Source organism: Mycteria americana, chromosome 9 (genome assembly GCF_035582795.1).
Source record: "Mycteria americana isolate JAX WOST 10 ecotype Jacksonville Zoo and Gardens chromosome 9, USCA_MyAme_1.0, whole genome shotgun sequence".
In the NCBI taxonomy this organism is placed as follows: Eukaryota; Metazoa; Chordata; class Aves; order Ciconiiformes; family Ciconiidae; genus Mycteria; species Mycteria americana.
This window is the reverse complement of record NC_134373.1, coordinates 770,781-790,701: the sequence shown is the minus strand read 5'-3', so window position 1 is coordinate 790,701 and position 19,921 is coordinate 770,781. Positions and strand designations below refer to the sequence as shown.

At 57.3% G+C, this 19,921-nt stretch overlaps 1 protein-coding gene across 24 annotated transcripts in view; it reads left to right on the top strand.

Moving 5' to 3' along the window:
* The first annotated feature begins 1,307 nt into the window (after positions 1 to 1,307).
* Positions 1,308 to 19,921, top strand: part of PCBP3 (poly(rC) binding protein 3) — a 61,988-nt gene continuing 43,374 nt past the window's right edge. For 20 of the 24 annotated variants that reach the window (XM_075512082.1, XM_075512080.1, XM_075512097.1 and 17 more), the window contains exons 1-3: positions 5,706 to 5,758; positions 12,285 to 12,366; positions 13,488 to 13,593. In XM_075512082.1, coding sequence (XP_075368197.1) covers positions 13,519 to 13,593 — 75 coding nt within the window. In that variant the 5' untranslated portion in view covers positions 5,706 to 5,758; positions 12,285 to 12,366; positions 13,488 to 13,518. Of the gene's footprint in view, positions 1,572 to 5,705; positions 5,759 to 12,284; positions 12,367 to 13,487; positions 13,599 to 19,921 lie in introns of those variants that run through there. The other 4 variants (XM_075512099.1, XM_075512087.1, XM_075512076.1 and 1 more) reach the window with 4 other exon arrangements.

The following is a 19,921-nucleotide window of genomic DNA, read 5'->3' as shown; positions in this document are numbered from 1 at the left end:
CCCGCCCGCCCACCCCAGTGTGTGTCTCTTGGCAAAGTCATGCTGCCGCTACTAGCCCCAGTCGCTGGCCGGACTCGCCGCAGCCTGGGATAGCACCAGGGGTGGAAGGGCCAGGCTGGCAGATGCATTTGTGCAAAGAGGGCAGGGTGCTGGCAGCACAGGGCACCCCAGCCTCCCATCAGACGGCTCAGGCAGAGGGGGCACCCCCCCAGGCCCGAGGGCTGGCATCCCCTGGTGGCCGGCTGCTGGGGCTTGGGGCTGGGACTTGGCTTCGGCACGAAGGATGCGGCTGGGCCAGAGGCAGGAACAGGGGCAGGGGCTCAGGCAGGGGCTGGAGCAGGGCAGGAGAGGAGCGGGGGCAGGAACTAGGGCAGGGTAGGGGCTGGGTAGGGGCAGAGCAGGTTTAGGGGCAGTAACAGGAGCAGAGGCTGTTATCAGGGGGAGGGCCAGTGTCAAGGTCTGGTGCTGGCGCTGGGGAAGGGACAGGGGCTCGAGCAGGGTCTGGGACACGGGCATGGGCTTGAGCAGGGGCAAGGGCAGGGCACGGGCAGGGGCCGGGGCAGGGCAGGGACTGGGGCTGGGAAATGGGGCTGGGAAATGGGCAGCGGCTGGGGCAGAGAAGGGCAGGGACAGGGGAAGGTCAGGGGCTGGGAAAGGGGCTGGGGCAGGGACAGGGGCAGGGGTTTGGATAGGGGCAGGGGCAAGGCAGGGGCGCGAGTTAGGACTGGTCAGAGGCAGGGGAGGAGCAGGGGCAGGGCAGAGGTTGGGGCAGAGGCAGGAGCTGGGACTGGGGTATGGGCTGGGGCTGGGGCAGGAGCTGGGACCTGGCAGGGGCAGGGCAGGGGCTGGGGCAGGAACTGAGGCGTGGGCGGGAGCAGGGAAGGGGCAGGGGCAGGAGCTGGGACTGGGCAAGAGCGGGGCAGGGGCTTGGTTAGGAGCTGGGGACAGGGGCAGGGGCAGGAGCTGGGACTGGGCAAGAGCGGGGCAGGGGCTTGGTTAGGAGCTGGGGACAGGGGCAGGGGCAGGAGCTTGGACCTGGCAGGAGCTGGGGCAGGGGTTGGGGCAGGGGTTGGGGCAGGGGCAGGGGCTGGAGCTGGGGTGGCAGCAGGGGCCGGGCAGGGGTATGGGCTTGGGCAGGGACAGGGACCGGCACCGGGGCAGGGCGCCGGCGGGGCACGCAGTGGGCGGTGGGGCGGCGCGGCGGGTGGGCCGGGCAGGGCTGCGGGGCCGGGCAGAGCCGGGGGGGCCGGGCAGAGCCGGGGGGCCGGGCAGGGCTGCGGGGCCGGGCAGAGCCGGGGGGGCCGGGCAGAGCCGGGGGGCCGGGCAGGGCTGCGGGGCCGGGCAGAGCCGGGGGGGCCGGGCAGAGCCGGGGGGCCGGGCAGGGCTGCGGGGCCGGGCAGGGCGCACCCGCTCGGCTCCGGCTGACGCCTCCCTCGGAGCGAGCCCCGCCGCGCCCTCCCGGCCCCCAACTCCGCCGCTCCTCTCCTCCTGCCCAGCCCTGCCTGCCCCTGCCCGATCGCTCCCCGCTCTGCACAGCCCGTCCCTCCGTCCGTCCGTCCGTCCGGGGGCAGGTAGGGGTTTGCCTTCCCTGGGGCGTTGTTTTCTGGGTGGGGGCGGGCTCGGGGGGGGGCCCGGGACGGAGCCGCCGGTGCCGGTGCCGGTGCCGGAGGGGCTGCCCCGCAGCGGGCGGCCCCACGCTGCCCTCGCCCTGCTCCGGCCAGGTCCATCCTTCGGGCGGGGGGGTGGGGGCGGGTCCCCCACGCGGGGACCCGGGTGGGGGGTGGTGGCGAGGAGGGGGACACAGCCCCTGCGACGAGGAGGCGGCTCCCGGTGCGGCATCACTTCGGGAACCAGCCCGGGAGCAGGAGGCGAGCACCCTCCAAACCCAGGTTGTCTCCGCAGAGTGGTGGGACCCCCGTGTCCCCATCCCCAGGGGCTCCCCCCCCTGCCCTTCCACCTCCCCGGGTGTGCGTCTCTGCGAGGCTGCTGAGAGTTTTCCATCCCTGGCTCCCAGCCCGGGATGCTGCTTGGCTCGGCAAAGGCTGGCCTCTGCCGAAACGAGCCCCAAAGCGCTGTACCTGTGGCCCTGGCCCACAAGCGGGGGTCCCCAAGGGAGGCAGCTTGCCAAGCCCCCGCCCACCACTGCAGGGAGAAGCGTGTGTGGGGACGGGTGATGACAGGGATGCTGCGCAGGCAAGCCCTGGCCGCTGGCTTTCGGGTGGTGGCTTTCGGGTACTAGCATCCCACGGGGTCCCGCTGCTGTTGGTCTGGTGGTCATTTCTGAGCCCCGGCTCTAGGTGTGCTGGTCGCCAAGCACCCACCGAGCAGCTTATCGGTGCACCCAGCCGGGGCAGATGCAGCCCCAGCATCAGTGCCAGGGGAAGGAAGAGGACCCAGGCCTTGTTTCTGGAGCTCATGCCTCCAAGCTTCCCCTGCAGTTGGGCAAATCACCTCCTGGGAGCCCATTTCCCCAGCTGGGACCTTTCTGTCCTTCCTCCAAAATTGGGCCGGTTCATCAGCATGTTCCCCGAGGAAGCACAGGGTGCCCTGCGCTGGGGTTGCTCCCCCTCCCTGCTGCAGCCATCACCTCCCATCACATGGAGCTGGGTGGAGAGGGGTAGGTTTATTTGGGTATCGCCCCCAGGGCAGTGGGCAGCATTTATTGCCCAGCTCCTGGCGAGTGCGCGTGGTCTGGGTGAGGCCTTGCGGACCCGTCCTGGGAAGTGGGGGACCCATGCCACCCTCCCTGCCGCAGCCCAGCCCTGTGCAGCCTCCTCCGGCAGCCGCTGCGCTGCAGAGCGTCCCCACCCTGGTGCAGATGCTGCATGGCCCCCCGGGAATGGCGCAGAGCCCCGTGCCGCAGAGCGTCCTCCCCCAGCTTGCAGCATGGCGAGCCCAGGGCAGATGGGGCAGCTCGGGGCCATGATACCCCTGGGGCTCCCCACGGTGCTGGGGGTGTGGGGCAAAGCCAGGTGCTGCGGCCACGCAGCGCAGTGCAGGCAACCTAGGCTTTTCCGGCCTGCAGCCGTGGACGGTGCATGCTCTCTTTCCGTCCTTGGGAGAGGAGAGAGTGCGCATCCCGAGGGATGCCGTAGCAAGGGACTGGTTGGTCCTGGTGGGAGATGCGCTGGACGCTGCTGTGTGCCGGGGTCTGAGCGGGGCTGGGAGGTGCACAGGGGTCCCCGAGGGTGGAGGGGATGGATAGCAGCACCTAGTGCAGACCAGCTCCGGCTGTAAGCAAGCAGCCTGGGGATGGAGAGCCTGTGGGAGGTGAAGAAGGCACCCCAAATCTCTGTGACCTATTCTGTGCTTTCTAGAAGCACTTCCATAGTGGCCTCTGGGAGGATGCGAGAGGGAAAGACCTTTCTGAGCTCGCTTTAAATGATGGCCAAGGAGGTGTAGCTCTGCTGTGAAGTTCAGGGCAGTCCGAGGCAAGTGCCAAAACCGCTGCCAGATGCTGCTGGGGTGGGTCGAGCGATGCTCAGCCCCTGTGCTCCCTGAGCCCCGGCTCCGTGGGGCTGTGGCGGGAAGCTCCAGCCCAGGTTAGTGGGTACAAATATAACCCCCAGCTCCTTTCCCTTCTCTTTTCAATGGCCCCGGGAGAATGTGGGCTTGTTTCGGGGCTGGAGCTGGCTCCCACCCACCCGGTCGGCATGCCTGCACGGCGAGGCTGGGGTGCTGCAACCACCCCTGCATGCGTGGTGTCCCTCCCACAGGGCAGAGCCTGGGGAGGGGGAACAAATATCCCTGCGGGAAGCGGGCACGGTTCAGGCGGCTGCTGGCAACGCTAATGGCAGCGTTTCCTCTCGGCCTCAGCGCTCTGCCGGAAGCTCTGCTTCTTCACCCTGCTAATTGGGGGGGTGAATTAACGGCGCTAAGATGTGACTGGCATCCCGTGCGGCGCCCGCCGCCTGTCCTTCCCTGCATGCAGGCTGCGGGAATGCTGGAGATGTGTGCCAGCGTGGGGGACAGCGTTCGTGTCCCCAGGATGGACCCTTTGCTCCCAGCCCTGGGGCAGTGATACCTGGGGCAGGGACAGGGGCATCTTTCATCTTCCTGCCCTGTCCCGGCACAGCGATGCAGAAATAGGTCCACTTTTCATCAGGTTGGCAGGCAAGCTGAGTGCTAGCGAGGTGCTACCTGCCTGAAGGGAAAACACAAAGAAGAAAAACTCTTTTTAACACAGAAAGTCCCTCCTTTGAGTATCCCCAAGGGACTGTTTTCTGTCGAGGAGGGAATATGGGATTTTCCAGTGGGCAGGTTCCCCCCATTTTAGGGAAAGCCCATCGAGATGCGGCACACCGATTGATGGGGAGCCCTTTGCAGGAGCTACGGATGGTTCATGACTTCCTAAATGAAGCAAGCACTCAGGAGTGCAAAAACCAAACGCTTTCCTCCAAAAATGGCAAAACGGAGCACTTGGAATTTTCCATCTTATTTTTTCGGCTGCTTCTTCCCTTTGCTGAACCCCAAACTCTGGCCTGTTTGGGCAGGCTTTCCAACGAGACACGCAGAAGAGAAATGCCGTTCCCCAGCTGGGGGGAATGTGTTTCCAGCCCCCTTTGGTCCGGCAGCAGCCCATCACCAGGGTCTCGTGGCATGTGCCCCCCCAGCCTTGCCAGGTGGGTGCATGCGGTGGTGAAACCCAGGGTCAACTGGAGGAGGAGAAAGAGGGTCCACGTGCAAGGGCAACCAGCCAGCCAGCATCTCCCAGGAAGGGGTTAATCCTGGAGCTCCAGATCTGGTATCCTATTGCTGACTGCTTTGGGTAAAAGCTTTTTTGGCTCGGTTTCAAGGGCAGCGGCTGGAGGATGACTCATGCATCCCTGCCACCAAGCAGTAAACCCTCTTGTCCAGACTTTCCCAGTGCAAGGTGATGATTTCCTGAAAATCCAAGTGCCCTGGAGGGCCCAGGTCTGCTGGCCCAGGGTTTGGGAAAAGCTGCTTCCCAGCAGTGCTAGGACTGGCTTGCCCTTAGGGAGTTGGGGGGCCGGCGGCATCTCCAGCACGGTGCTGGGCCATGCTGACGTGCCTGCGCGGGTGTCCCCAGGATGGGGACCTGCTGCGGCGGGCGCGGGGTGAGCGACCCGCACCAGCACAGCCTGCCCACGCTTGGCTCAGAGTGGGAAGGGAGCAGGGTCTTTTCTTAAAAGCCACTAAATGATAATAACTTAACGCATTTGGAAACGTAAGCGACGTGCTGCTGCAAGCGGAAGTCGCAAATGCTCTGCTTATTCCCGACCTTAGCCGCTGACCTGCGGCTCGTGGAGGGGTTTCTCATCTGCGACGTGCGGCTTTGCTCCGTGCATGGTTTGGAGCTCCCCCCAACGTGTTCGTAGCGAACGTTGCATGAACACAGGACTCATGGAAACACCGAACCACAGCCGGCATGGGACTGAGGGTGCTGCTGGGGGTCTCTGCCTTGAAACCTTGAAACCTTGAAACCTTCCCCCTTGTGCAAACACACCATGACGTGGGCTCTGCCCCCCAGCTCCCCCCATGACAAGGTTGCACGTCTCTGGTTGCGACATCTTTGCTCCATCGCTCTTGCGAGGATTTTGGGGGGTTTGCTGCTGGGCAGCCGGGTGCCTTGCGTTGTGTTGGGGCGCGTGTTTGGAGGATGCTTTCGCCCCGGCGCAGCCTGACTCTCATCCCTTTTGTCCGCAGGGCAAGAGCCACCCGGCCGGCTGCACCGTCACCTTCCCAACAGCGCCAGATGTGCCTCCGAGTCGCGCTGCGCAGGGGACCGGCCCCGGGGGTAAGGAGGCAGGATCAGCCCCGCCGCAGGTCCAGGGCTGCCCAGGGGACACCGTGGCATGTCCCTCCCTGGCACAGGTCACGCCGGCTGGTGGCAAGGCCAGACCACACCGGCTCCATGCTCCTGAGGGGTGGTGTGTGGCCCCTCCGTCCCCTCCTACCCAGGTGATGTTAGGAAGCTGGATGATCTGTGATGAGGTCCCCGCTGCCCGTTGTGCTCCTGAAATGATAAAAATGAGGGCTTTCGGTGGTGGCAGTGGATGAGGGCATCCAGGTTTCAGTCCCTGAAGCAAACATCTCCTCCCTTTTGTGTGTTTTGGGAAAGCCCACAGGAGAGCCCCTCCCAGTGTGCGGGCAAAAAACGGAGAGCTCAGAAAAAGTTTTGAGGTTTCAGGGTGAAATTATTTCATGCCAGGCAGCCTAATCCACCTCTGGAGTGACCCTGCTCAGGGCAGGAGCTGGACCAGAGACCTCCAGAGATGCTCACAGCCTGACTCGCTCTTGTGCCTCTGGCCTTCCTTCAAATATGGAAACGATTCACTATTTAAAGGCTTTTATTTGACTGATAACATGAAGGCAATGTTTTGGGAGCTGTAGAGAGGAGACCCCAGGGTATCTGTAAAACGAAGCTGTGACAGTGCAGCTCCATGGGGCAGGCGAGCCTCTCCGCTGTCGTTGCCCATGGCCACTCCGTGAAACGCACCTCAGGAATCTTGGGAAGCTGCAAAGCCCAAAGGCAGTGGGCAAAATCCATACATTTCTGACATCTCATAGCTTTGGGGGAGATTCTCCTGATCTGGCTATGTTGGATGCTTTGTGTCAGGGGAGGAGGATGCCTTGGGGATGCCCAGGGTGGGCTCCCTGAGCTCGTGCAGGGCGAGGGATCTTGCAGGGCACACGAGGCTGTGATAGGAAGGACGGCGAGTGCATGGCGAGGTGCAGAGAAGCAGCCCTGTAGCATCATCGGGGTTTTAGTGTCTGCTGAAAAATCCACCTAGGGGGACCTTTTCAGGCACCTCGCTGGTCTGGACACCTCTGTGACTCAGTTTCCCCACCTGGAAAATGTGTTGCCCCTCCAGGGGATTTTGGACACCAGTGCATGGCAGGGGATGGATGAGTGAGGGACCTGAAGTTGCCTGTTTTTACTGCACAGCTTGGGTGGCCGTGGTCCCCAGGGACACAAACCAATAGCTCACCCTCTCTCTCCCGGGACATTTCCTTGCATGCGGCCTCTGCGCCGGGGGTCTGGCTCCTCAGGCGAGCAGCAGAAGCGATGCTGTGCCATGCTGATGTGTGTTACACCTCAGCCAGGGCTTCGCCGGGCTCTGCTGGCCATCCATGCTCCTCCATCAGAGGACCAGGGTGCAAAGCATGTCCAGATGCCACACGTCCCAGCCTGTACTGTCACCGTCCTTGCCCTGGGTTGCAGCCTCCTCCTTTCGAGCGTTTATGAGAGCTAACGTGCCTGTCGTCGACAGCTCTCCCTGCCGTGGCTAGAAAACACCCCCGAGTTTTGTGAATGTAGCTGACAATATCTGGCGAGACGTTTCTCCCTTGCAAGCACACGGCAGTAGTTTTGCCAGCCCTTAAGCAAGGGAAGAGGGGCAATGATAAAGAAAGGATGGAAGGAAAAAAAAAACAACCCAGAAGAACAGAGGATGGCACCAAATTTGCTGAACTCCTCACTCTCGGTTGCCTCTGGAGCAGAAGGAAAATAAATTGGAGGGGTTGGCTGCTTGCGAATGGCCCCGGGAGCAGGACCGGGCTGTGCAGACCCTGAGATCTCCTTGGGCTGACATCTGCTCTGGGGTCTTTTGGGCAGAAACACCCTTCTGAAAGACACGGGGTGGGCTTGGCCACGGGTGATGTCCCGGGGAGCTGCTGGTGGCATCTGCTGCTGGGGCTCAGCTCTGGCTCGAGTGCTTTGACATCGGCGCCTTACATCACTCCTAATCCTTTTAGTGATGTCTAGGTTTTGGAGAGAGCATGTTTGGCTCTCCATATCCCATCCTGAGGACCTAAACTAGCCCACTCCAATGGACCTAATCCCCATCCTTCCCCAAAGGCAAGGAAGGACCAGGGACTCCACTGCGGGTGGTCCGTCTCAATCCGGTGGCTGCTCCTAAGGCTTCCTAAGCCCACCAAGGACTTCTCGTGTGCAGAGAAGCCTCAGCCCTTCGTGGCCGGGGAGCACTCTGGAAGTTTTAAAACTCCCCAGATGTGGTTTTCCCCAAGGAGACACCAGCTGCTGTGTCTCCCTGGGTAGGGCACTTAGGGCATAGCTTGCTGTGACCTAAATGAAATGTCCGCTTGTCCCAAAACCAGGTCTCCACCAGGTACCCAAGCACCCGGTGCTGCCTCCTCTGCCCTCGGGGATGCTGGGGTCCCTCCGGGCATGCCGGATGCTGCTGGTGTTTGCTGGAAGAGAGAGGAAAAGGCAAAACACTGAGCTTCTCCCCCTTGCCAACCGATTTGTCCTCTAGGAGATTAGTCCCCTTCCCTGGCTTACGGGGGGATTTGCGGCCGCTCCATCTGCTCGAGCCCAGCAGGTCAGCGGGTGCCGGGGAGGAGCAGCCAGAGCCCAACTGCTGTCCCCGCTCCCGGGCAAAGCCGCCCTTGGCTTTTGCACCCTGGGTTGGGCATTTCTGGCTATATCTGTCGGAAAGAAGGAAAAACCCCCGGAGCTACGTGGATGAAAATCCTGCTTGCGATGTGGTTTAGACCCGAGGGTGTTTGTCGATGAAGCTGATGAAGTCTGTGCGGAGCAGTGGCAAGTTTTTTAAGCTGTTGTTGGCTGGTAGAAAACCTTGAGGATGCTCGAGGACCTCCCCTTCCACCCAGGATGGTCCCAAGGAGATGAATGCCCTGTAAAACCCCCTTGGCCTTTGGGAAAGCGGGTGGGGAGGAAAGCATCTCGGTGCGGGCTTTCCCAGGTGATCCCACGGCGTGCCTGCCGGGGCTTTGGGGGTAAATGGGAGGAGGTTTGCTGGCTCACAAGCGCTTTTAGAGCCGGGTTTTCCGGAGGGGAAAACCGGGAGGTGATAGGGGCGATACAGGGCTCTCCCCTCTCCCACTCCGTCGCTCCCGTCTCGTCACCAGGTGCCGTTTGAAGGTGGTGGGTAGCGAAGAGGCCGGAGGTAGGTTAGGGAAGAGCTGATGACAAGTGGGCTTACAGACACTGGATTTATAGGGACTGACTGAACTAGGTTTGTGGAAGCGGCAGGGCGGGGCTGCCGGGTGATGCTGGGGGCCGGGGCTTTGCCGAGTGCCGTCCTGATCCCAGGCTGTGGGGACTGCGGGACGTGGGAGCCTTTGCCCGTGCCCAGATCTCAGCCAAGAGCAGGTCTGGCATGCTGCTGGACCCAGGATCGTGCTCTCCCCATGCCACTGCCTTTTTGGCAGGCATGGGGACACATGGGACCTCACCGCACCCCCTCCCCCCCCGGGGGGGATGCTCCTGGTGGGGCAGCTCTCAGAAAGCACCCGTTTCTCTTCTAACATGTCAGAAAATCACATAGAGGGGAGCTCTGGACAGCAGGGACGAGATGCTGAGATGCCAGCACCGTACCCATCCCACTCACCCACAGCTGCAGAGCCTGGGGGGGGACCGGTTTTGGCCCCCTGTCTCCGTTCTGCTTCCCTTACTCTTTCACCAGGAATATCGATGGAGGCTGCCAGGTGTCAGCTCGGAAATCTTTTAACTTTACCTCATCTCCCCAAATGGACAATGTCTCCGCTCATTAGGTACCCGCCCAGGGGGCAGATGTCAGCTCCGCTCATGGCTTTTCTCAGCTCATCTCTGCCGAGGCTCTTGACGGCTTCAGAGCGCTCAGGTCCCATCACGTCATGCGGGCTCCTGCCCGCAGGGCTGCCTGCTCTGCCTGCCCGGTGGCTGTGCTGTCCCGGTGGCGGCTCAGCTACGGCCCCCCCGCCTTGGGCTCGCCAACTCCCCCACTTGAGGAGTGGGGTTTGAAGGATGTTTTGTTAAGAGGCTGGAAAATAACGGGACATGCGTGGCGTGTGTGTGTGTGTGCAGAGCTGGAATCGGTTTTCCTTGCCCGGGCAGCGCCTGGGAGGAGAAGCCATCGCTGAAGCCTGCCCTTTGAGGCTGATGCGTCCCGACAGCTTGTTCACTGGGATATTAAAATCATTGCCTCTGTCTGCGTAAAACACCCAGCAAGGCGGATGATGGGAACACAGGTCAGGGGAGGATCGTTCTCTGCCCTACGCGATGAATGGCAGCACTGAAAACCCCAAGCAGCAGAACAAAGCGGATCCCAGCAGCGCAGGGGCTGCTGCATCCCGACTGGATGTGAGCGGGGTCCCCTCCGACATGAAGGGGGCCGGCAGCCTCGGGGGGCAATGCAGACGGAGCCATCTTGCTGAGGTTCCTGTCTATAAGGTGTACTGTAGCTCAGGGATTTGGTGATGTGGTGGGGGAACCTCCCCATCCCACCCCACCCCCTCCCATCCAGTGCATCCCTCACCAGCTGCACAGCAAAGCAGGAAAAAAAAATTTCCCAAAGAGCTTGAGTTTTCCCTGGGGGGTTGCAGCAAAGCAAGAGGACATCTGCAAGCTGTCCATGCTCTCTGCAGACCTTGGACCCCACACCGGTGTCCCATGGTCCCAAACACAGGGCCAAGCAAGACGCCCTATGGGCACAAGCAGCCAAGTACTCACAGGTGAGGGGAAGCCGAAGTCCAGCTTGGCTGGCTGAGTTTGCAGGAGAGGCACGCTGGGTTTTGGAGCAGGCTTTTTTTTTGAGGGGGTTGGGGTGGTGGTATGAAATAGGGGATATGGGAGGACCTGCTGGTATTTGGGATGGTGGGATAGGGCAGTGCGCCAGAGTCCTGAGGGCGCTGCTTCTGCATCTCCAGCCCGGACTAGGTGCAGAGATGGGGAGACTCTGGGAAGGGCTGCTGAAAATCTGGTTTTGCCTGAGCAAGCTTTGCTCCAAGGGACCCTTAAAAATGATTCCCAGTGTGATCTGCTGGGTTGTGCTGGGCAGCAGGGCAGCGTGTGAGCTGGAGTGCTCTGGACACCCACCCAGTGCTAGAAAGCTTTTGGCGTGATAACCTTGCTGGTGCCTTTCTCGCGGCACCAATGCGTGTTTCACTGGAAAGAAACAAAGAGGGAAAAAGATAATTGACTCCTCTTCTTGTACTGCCAGAGCAGACACAAGGTTCAGGGGCTTTAGCCGTGCTGGAGAGAGCATTTGGGTGATGATGGTGACGATGATAGTCTACTAGTGGACCAAAAAGTTGCTTGTCCATAAACTTGTGATGCTGCCTTTTAAGACAACTCCTGACTGCCTTGCATTGGTCACTGATGAGCCAGACCCCGCTGTTGTGTGATGTGGGGACACAGGCAGCTGCCACAGACGGTGCCTCTTTGGCCATGGTGGTGCTGCTGGACGGCTGCGCCTGGCAGAGGTCTTCTGGAAAGCCCTGCAGGAGGTGTTGGGGGATGCTTAATGCAGCCGTGGTCAAGACATGCTTTGCAGTGCTGAGGTTTCTGCTTGGAGGCAGCTTTTGGATTACTTGAGGTGCACTCGTACCCACGCTGGAACTGAGGTTTACCCCCAGCACGGCACCAGTCCTCTGGGAAACGCAGGCATGTCTGTACCTGGAGGTGACCTGCGCCTTAATCGCAGAAAACATGAGTTAGGTGGCTAGACAAGCGTGTGGTTTGACTGGCCTGCTCCTGTGCATCTCAGGGGGCTGCAAGACATAGAAATAGCAGTTTTTGAGACTGGCTTACAATTCTATCTGCACCAAACATTTAGAGGAAAAAGCTGTGCTGGAAGCAAGAGTTTCTGTGCGTGGGTGTGCACGTGGTGCAGAGTGCAGGACCACGGGGTCATGGCTGGGATCTTACCGTGCAGCATGTTAGTGTAAGGCTGGAAGGGTTGTAACATAACAAGAAGCAGAGCTGCTGGGAGATGGACCAATATTTGATTAAGAAAACTGCTGACAAATTCTTTAATGGAGCATTTCCTGAATGCTAGGCCTTGTCTTGGGATAAACTCAAACCTATGACCTGAAAGACAAATAAAAGTTTCTTTCCTCGTGAATTCGTGGGCTGCGTTGCTGTGGGTCGCTGCTCTGTGCCCGCGTGGGCAGCGGGGAGGCAGGATGCGCCCATGGGGCTGGGACGGAGGGGCTTGCGCCTGCGCCGGCCCTGGGGAGCGGGACAGGAAGTTTTCTTGCAGCCCCTTGTCCTTCCAGCATCCCGAATCCTCGTCTGACCCCCGTCATTCACACGTATTTTGATGAAGCTGGTGCCGTGGTTGGGGGTTTTCCTTCTTTTTTTCAATACTGGAATCAGTGACCAGAAGGTTGTGCTAATCAGCACATAAAAATTACCAAGGATTCCTCTGCTCAGGGCTGTTTTACCCATGCGCTTCCCCATCCCCCGGGTTGCCCTTGGCCGCGGTGGCTGTGCCAGGAGGATGCTCTTGTGGGTTCTCGGGGGGGGGGGGGCGGCCGGGCACCCTGGGGTGCTGAGATGTTGTGCTGCCTTCCAGGTCCTTCCCTGCCACCTCCACTGCTGACCCCCAGCCCTCTGCCCCACGGCCTCCCCGACCTGCCCCCGCTGCTCCTCCAACGGTGAGTCGCAGTTTGGGTTTTTTCCAGGTTTTTTTGGCAATTTGTTTGGGACCCGTCCTGCTTGCTGGTGATGCCAGCTGGGGACGCAGTTGCTACCTTGGAGGACATGGCTGCCGTTCAGAGAGACATATAAGATATTGTGGGGGAAAAAACATTAATTCTGAGGGTAGCTGGTCGCTGCGAGAGGCTGTGCAGTCTCCATCCTAGGAGGTTTTCAAGCCCCAAAGGGATAAAGCCCTGGGCAGCCTGGTCCGATCTTCGTGCTGACGCTGCTGCAGGCAGGACTGAAGACTGACCTCGGGGGTCCCATGGACTCCCTGCCCACTGGTGGGCTCCCTGCCCACAGCAGCAGCAGCAGCAGCAGCCCCTCGTGCCCAGGTCGCTGGGGACGAGCGTGGTGGCTGCTGAGTCACCGGGAAGAGAAAGGTTTCCCCTTATAACACACAAGCTGCTGTGGCACGTCAAGAGCAGTACCAAGTCAGAGCGACGAGTGGGGCCTGCAGCTCGCCCATCCCACTGCCCGAAGAATATTTTGGGCAACGGAGAGGTTTGTCTGCCCTCTGGCACTCAGCTTATTAACGGCTCAGGCTGCTCGATTGATTTTATCGATGGGAAATGCATGCCCCAGTTAACTTATTGGGAGCAGCAGCAAAAATAAAGCAATAAAAATAACCCCGCGCCCATGTCACGGAAACGTGCTGGGTTGTTTCCATTGCTGTAGCGGTGTGATTTCTGGGTGAAGGAGACCCCTGGCTCGCGCTCCCCCGTGGGGGCAGTTCCCACAGCCGGACCGCTGGGCTGTGGTGACCTGGGGGGTCTTGCTAGGGTCGTGTCCCAGGGACCCCCTCCTCCACAGCCCGGCTCTTCCGATGACTTCCCTTGGTCAGTAGATGCTGGGGCAGGACCTGCCCAAACCTGCTCTGAATGTGGAGAAAAGTATAGACAGGGCTTTGCTGCCTGCCCCATAAACAACCTGGAGGTGATGCTCCTGATTGTTTTGTCTCCCCCAACCCAAACCATGTTTTATTTCTCTCTGAAATTTGCTTTTCCTGGACAGTAAGCAGCCGTCGGGTGTCCTTCCTCTACGCTGTGCCTAACCTCTGCCGTGTCCTGGTCTGCAGGCTTGTGCCGCGGACCCCCGGTTTCCGCCCCATGCTCAGCATGCCCTTTTCTGGTACAACCGGACCCTCCGAGGAATCGCTCTGGAGCTCGAGGCCAGCCTGCAGGGTAAGGTAAGGCAAGCTCAGTCCCTTTCCAAATCCTGGGGGGTCTTTGTAGCTGCACCACCGTCTCCCTTAGGCTATAAAACGCCTGCAGGGAGGACGCGGTTGGGCTCTGCAGACAGAGGTACGGCTGCACTGCAGGGACCCAGCTCTGCGTGAGGGGCAAGGCTGCTCTGTGGGCAAAAAGGGGGGTTTTTGCTCTCTGCACAGTGCAGTCCTGCTAACAGGGCTTCTATGAGAGGTGTGTTTTGCTGCTGGGGCCTCTCTCTGCGAAGGGGCTGGCGCGGTCCTGCACCCGTGCAGGTCTCCCATCCTGCTGCCTCTGCCCTCCTTGCACTCGGCCACACGCTTTCCGCCACGTTGGTCACAGAGGTCCATTAAAACCAGCTAAAGAGCTAAGCTAGGAAGTGCATAGATGGGGTCGTTTTCATCAGCCACTCTGTTTTTGTTACTAAAATAGATCTGCTTTATCCTGGGGCCATCGTGTTGTCCCAGGCATTGACTATCGCAAATGGACGGTGGGGCAACATTTTCCATTAGCGAAGAGGATGACACGCGTCTCCGAGTGAGAAAACAGCTCCATAAAGCAGAAATGTTGTAGCGACAGATAAACCTACCTCTCTTCTCTCCCTTCCCTTTTAAAAGTGTTGCTAATCCTTGTTTTCTGCACCTAAAACCCTGGGAGAGACCGGCAGAGCAACACCCTGTACCTGCGACAAGATGGTGTGTTTTGGATAATGGGATGGAGGGTTTCTCAGAGGAGCTGCAGGTGACCCATTAAGGGGCAGCAAGGGTAGAACTTGCCCAAAAACCTGCGAGGAGGCTTGTCCAAGGTCACTGGCGATGTGGTGGGTACTGCTTGTGCCTGGCCTTGAACGCACATCATCTGAGGCCTCTGCTGTCACTGCCTGCGGTTCCTGTGTGCTATGGGCAGCCTTTTACAAACACATCCATCTATAGAGGTTTTTTTGGGGGGGGTGGAGAGCGGTTTTGGCTTTCCTGCTGGTAGCTTGGAGGCCACGAGCTGAAGGAAGAATACACTTGTATTCTTGAGTGCGTCCCGGGAGGGCTCTGCCTCTTCCCCGCTTGCTGGCATCCCCCTGAGCACGGCAGGTCTTGGGGAAGGGCTCCCTGTAGGCAACTTCAGGAAAACTGGGGCATGGCCTTGCTGCGGGGACTGAGTGTCCAGCCTGGGACCAAGTCCCTAGACCGTCCTCCCACAAGCGCTCATAGCCCCAGTCTGTCCAAGTGCGTTTTATTGTCTGGATTTAGTGAAGACACTTTTCTGCAATAATTGGTTATTAAAGCATCATTTGGATGAACATCACACCATCCTGCAGCTCCCACCTCCCTCCAGGAAGGTCTCCGACCTCATTTTTCTGCCTTCCCACACTCCCTGTCCAACGTCCCATCTCTTCTCCCAGGCCTGTGCCCTGACCCCTCTCCCACATCCGCAGGCAGGAGAGGAGCCCGGTGCCCAGCTCTGGGCAAGCCAGCAGCTTCTGGCTCAAAATGCAAAGCGAGGTGTGGTTTTCATTTTAAATGCTAAGTCCCCTTCAAGGCTGTGTCTTGGACCTCTTGCCCCATGGGATTTCATCCTTTGAACTCAGAGGTGATCCTGTGTGTGTAGTACCATGACTATTTTATAGCAAAACTACAGGTGTGAGGGACACCTGGAAGAGGACTCTGTTTTTGGAGACCACTTGGCACTGGGAAACGGCTGCTGCTCCACCTTGCATCCTGGCAATGCGACGAGTGGTCACTGCTGATGCTAGGGGCTGGAGATGCTGTGGGGCAAGCAAGGTGCTCAGGTGGGAAGCGTCCGTGCCGGCAAGGGGAAAAGCTGGCCATGGTGTGACAGGAGGCTGCGGGGTGGTGAGGGAGACGTGCCTGCCAGTGGCAAATAATTTCCCAGTTTGACCCTTCTGCTTAATCTGAACTTGAAGGTGAATGAGCAAAGCTAGCCGCATCGATCCGGGATGCGGCTGGCGAGTGCTGTGCCCTGCGGAGAGCTCGGCCCCCAGCGTCGGGTCCCTTTCTCACCATTTTTTTCCTGCCTCCCCTTCACGCCTTTCCAAAGCGATCAGTCAGAGCGGGGCCCGGCACAGCACCCCGTGCCGCCGACCTTGCTGGGGGCCAGGGGGACGCCATATAGGTGCCTGCAGAGAGCTGCCCCGCTGTCTGATGGGCTTCTCCCGGTCACGGCTGCCTCTCCACCACTGGTAAGCCTGGCATCTGCCTGCCATCAGCTTGGGGGTGCGGGGAGGCACATGCTAAAGGCAAAGGCATTGGTACTGATAAACCCCATGCTGTGTGCCAGAAGGCATGTTTCTTGCAGGTAATGAAGTTGTCTGCCGAGCCACATGCCGATTCTCCTGGCTCAAGGGGTCTGATGTTTTAACAAACAGTGGTACGTTGATGGTGTTTAATTCGGACTCAGCTTGCAGAGCAAAATGTAACCTGAAGTATCTCTGCGCTGCTCTTAAGTCTTTAGATAAAATGCCGTACAAACGGGCAAATTGTATTTCTTTGGCCCATTGGGAAACAAAACCTGAGCGTAGGTAGGAAACCTAGAACTTGCCTTGGCTAATACGTAGAAAGCTCTTTTTGGGGGAAAGAAAGATGATGTGCCTTCCCTCAACATCCTCCGTGCTTTAGCCACAGATTTTCCACAGCTGAAAATAACAAACCATTTTAATCTAAGTATTGCTTGTTCTGATCTTTTAATCCAGCTTGCTTTCTACTGACAGAGCGGCCTAAAATTATTTCTCTGCCTGCGTCTCTATTATATAATTATTCAGAAGATTACTCAGGAGCCAGATTTAGCTGGGCATTGCTGGGGAAAGATGAGGGGGCTGTGAATGGGGAGCTGTGGGGCTGGAAGGTGGGGGGCCGCCTTCTCTCCCTTTGCACGTTTGCCATCGCAGAACGCGGGAGGGGAAAGCAGCGCGCTGAGCACTTTTGGCTGTGTCCATAGTTTGCATTTGAGTATGGCAAGTTTCTCCCTCAGCTTCTATTTGGTGGAATAAAATGCCCCATCGCCTGGCTGGTGGCTGGAGAAGTGAGACCTTCCGAGCCAGAGAGGATTTCAGGTGAAACCCTGCACTTCTGTACACAGTTTGGGGCATTTTATGGCTGTACTTCTGTCTTTGATAACAGCGTGGTGAGACAGTCCAGCCTCGGGAAGGACCTGCAAAGAGGGACTGTGCTCCTGATGCCTCCCATCCCCGTGCAGAGCTGTGTGCGGGGGAACAGCCGTGACGGAGAACCAGCAGCCGGGCTGAGTGCCGGGCCGGGATGTGGTGGTGATGCCGAGAAGGCATGGAGGTGGCCAGAGCTGTGCTTTCTCACCAAAGCACAAGCTCAGCTGGTGTTTCAAGGAGCCTTAGGTGCTACCCTTAGATAAGAAGGGCTCGAGCCCTTGGATGATGGGATGGCAGGGGACAGCTCCTCTGAAGAAGTAACATCACTGAAATTCAAGGGCAGATGCCAGAGGTAGATTCACCCGGGGCTTTCCATTGGCAGGGGTGATGAACAGGCGTATCGCTGGCACGACAAGATGGCACAGCCAAGGGATTTGCCAGGTGAAGACTCTGGCTGCCAGAAAAATGCAGCTTCTGACTGGCGCAACCTATGGGCTTGAGCTTTAACGAGAAAAACAAGAGGATGTCTTGGGCTCCAAAATTCCTTTTCCCTTCCCCAAACTGAGTGTCCTGACACTGATGGGCTGGTACCTGCGGTTACCGAGGAAAGGCCAGGAGCTGCTTGGCCTGTGGACCACGGCTGGCTGGGATGTGGTGGCTCAGAGCTGCTGTCCCCTGAGAAATACGGCGCTGGGGCAAGGAGGGACCCCCAGCATCAAAGTCAGTGTCAGTCAGGTGCTCTGCTGCACTTCGTCCTTCTTCCAAGAAAGCTGTTTCAGTGGACCCTCTGCCTCCAAAGCAGGAAACTTGTAATCTCTTGGAGCAGTTGGTTGGTGCAACCACTGTGCCTTAGCCGGGAGGGCAGCGGAGGATGGGATCAGCCTGGGGGGGAGGTCAGGAGCAATGCAGGGGCACGAGATAATCTTTTTTTAGTGATGGAGCAGTTGTAACACATCCCCTTCCTCCGAGGCTCAGGGAGCCAGCTGAGCTCTGGGGTCTGCAGTCGGGGCTTCAGCCTGGTCCTCCCCTCCACTGCTGCCTGCCTCTGAGATGGATGGTTTAGCACAGCCCATCACCAGCAGCCAAATATGTATTGCTGTACGCCCTCCTCTCCCTCCCGGAGGCTCTGTCCCTGGAGCGGGTGGGCAGGCACCGCTCTGCCAGTACCCTGGTAAAGCATCTCCAAATTCCCCGTGCACACGGGCAGCGCCCTGGTGCTCGTCTTGTACCCGAGCTCCTTTCTCCTTCATGTTGAAAGCGTCGGCTGGTTCACCCTCATTGCCTCGAGGCAACCTGATTTGCTCAGTGGCCTTTAAAAAAATTTAAAAAAAATCAAAGCCCACTGAAATGACAAGAACATCAGCGGTGGGTGCATCCCCCTTTCCAGCAAACCAAGGGATTTGGGAGAAAACGGGTCACGTGCTCTTCATCCAGTGCCACGTGGTGGCTCTCCCAGGGCCAATGAGGTTTGGAGCCCTCTGCGCCGTGCGGTGAAAAAAATCACTGGGATTTTTTTTCCCCCGTAGCATTTTTCATCCTTTCCAAACGTGAAAAGACTGGCCATCTGTCCGGACCCCCCTCCCGCCAAATCGGCACTAAAGCGGCTCTTTGGGGAAGGTAAGAAGATTTAAAAGATTGTGTTGGTGGAAGACCACCTGCCGCGTGCAACTTTTCCTACCGATGAAAATCGGGGAAGAATCATGAAATGAGTTGGGTCTGGGGCTCCAGTATGGGTTAAAAGAGCTTTGGACGCTTGAGAGCCATCTTAAGTGAATCTCTTGTAGAGGAAATTTAAGTCTGTGTTGGAGGGAGGTGGGATTATGGGAGAAATAGGTATGCGAGCAAGGGGGTTAGCTTAAGTTAACGGCTGCTCCTCAAGGCTCTCCTATAAAATATTTGCAAAAATATTTTTGCAAAATTGTTTTGCAAAGTTGTTGTTCTCTGTTATAGCATGTGCTTTACTTCGATAAAATTCAGTTTTACCTGTGTCTTGCGGCTAATACCGAAGATCGTATCCCTGGGTAGGGAAGCATCCATCTCTGCGTTAACCAGAAATTTCAGCCATTCCTAATTTGTGTGATTTACAGTGCAGGCTTTGGACAGTGTCATTTATGTATGCGCCCAGAGTGAGAATAGCACAAATCAAATTGCCTTAAAGAAATTGATACTAAAATAACATAGATGTTAATCACGTCTTAGTCTGGCAACGTAATAAACCCCCCAACCCTATTTGATTTAATTTTTACCTTTTGGTTCTATTTCCATTAATTTTTTTCCTTGCACCGAGGAAATTTGATTTGAAGAGAGGAATACCTATTATTATGAGGCTCGCTTTGTTTTCTTTTCAGTTTGCCTTCAGATAACCATTTTACTCAGGGTAGCTAAATTCTTTCTGATACCGTCGTGTTTCTGTTGCATTTTCTTTGGTTACACCATTGCTTTATAAGTAGAAAAGTGAAATATTAGTTGCAAAGGGCTTAAATGCTGTTGCAATCAATCCCAAAATATCATCTCCGTATTATAAAGGGAAAATTTCTTGGACGTGTTTTTCTTGTAATCTGAGTTTTCTGGGATAATGTAATTTTAATGTGAACCATATTAGAAAATCTTATCTTATTAGTCAGAAGTCATGTCCGGCTTAAAAATAAACCAGAAACAGTGGATCAAGGACATTGTGTTTAAGTTTCCATAAAATGATTGACCTTTGTTTTGACAGATGCAAAGACAGATGCTAGCCTGCATTTTGATACAGAAGCCAAACCCTGAAAAATGGCAGCTTTTCCTGATATCTGGGGTTTTGCTTTTAATACAGAATTCCAAAATAATTCAGTAATATTTCCGAAGCTCTTAGTCTCAGACTTTCCCCTTCTTTTATGGATTAATTTATATAAACATATTTAGTATTCTCGGATACAAAAGCAAATTTGAAATTCTTTCTTCCTGAGAAATAACTGTAAAAAATGTTCCTTTAGTCTTGCTGAATTAAGAGGACATTTCTTTCTGAAGAAAACTATCATTTTGGTGTGGGGAAAAAAAGGCTACTGACCAAGACCAAGGGAAAAAAACCCCTCTTTAAGTGGTTTCAACATTATTTTAATGTTCATATTGCAATAGGTGCAAATTCTGCCTTCAAAATGCATTAGAGAAGCTGTGGGATTTTAGTGCAAAGCATCAGAAAATACAAATGCT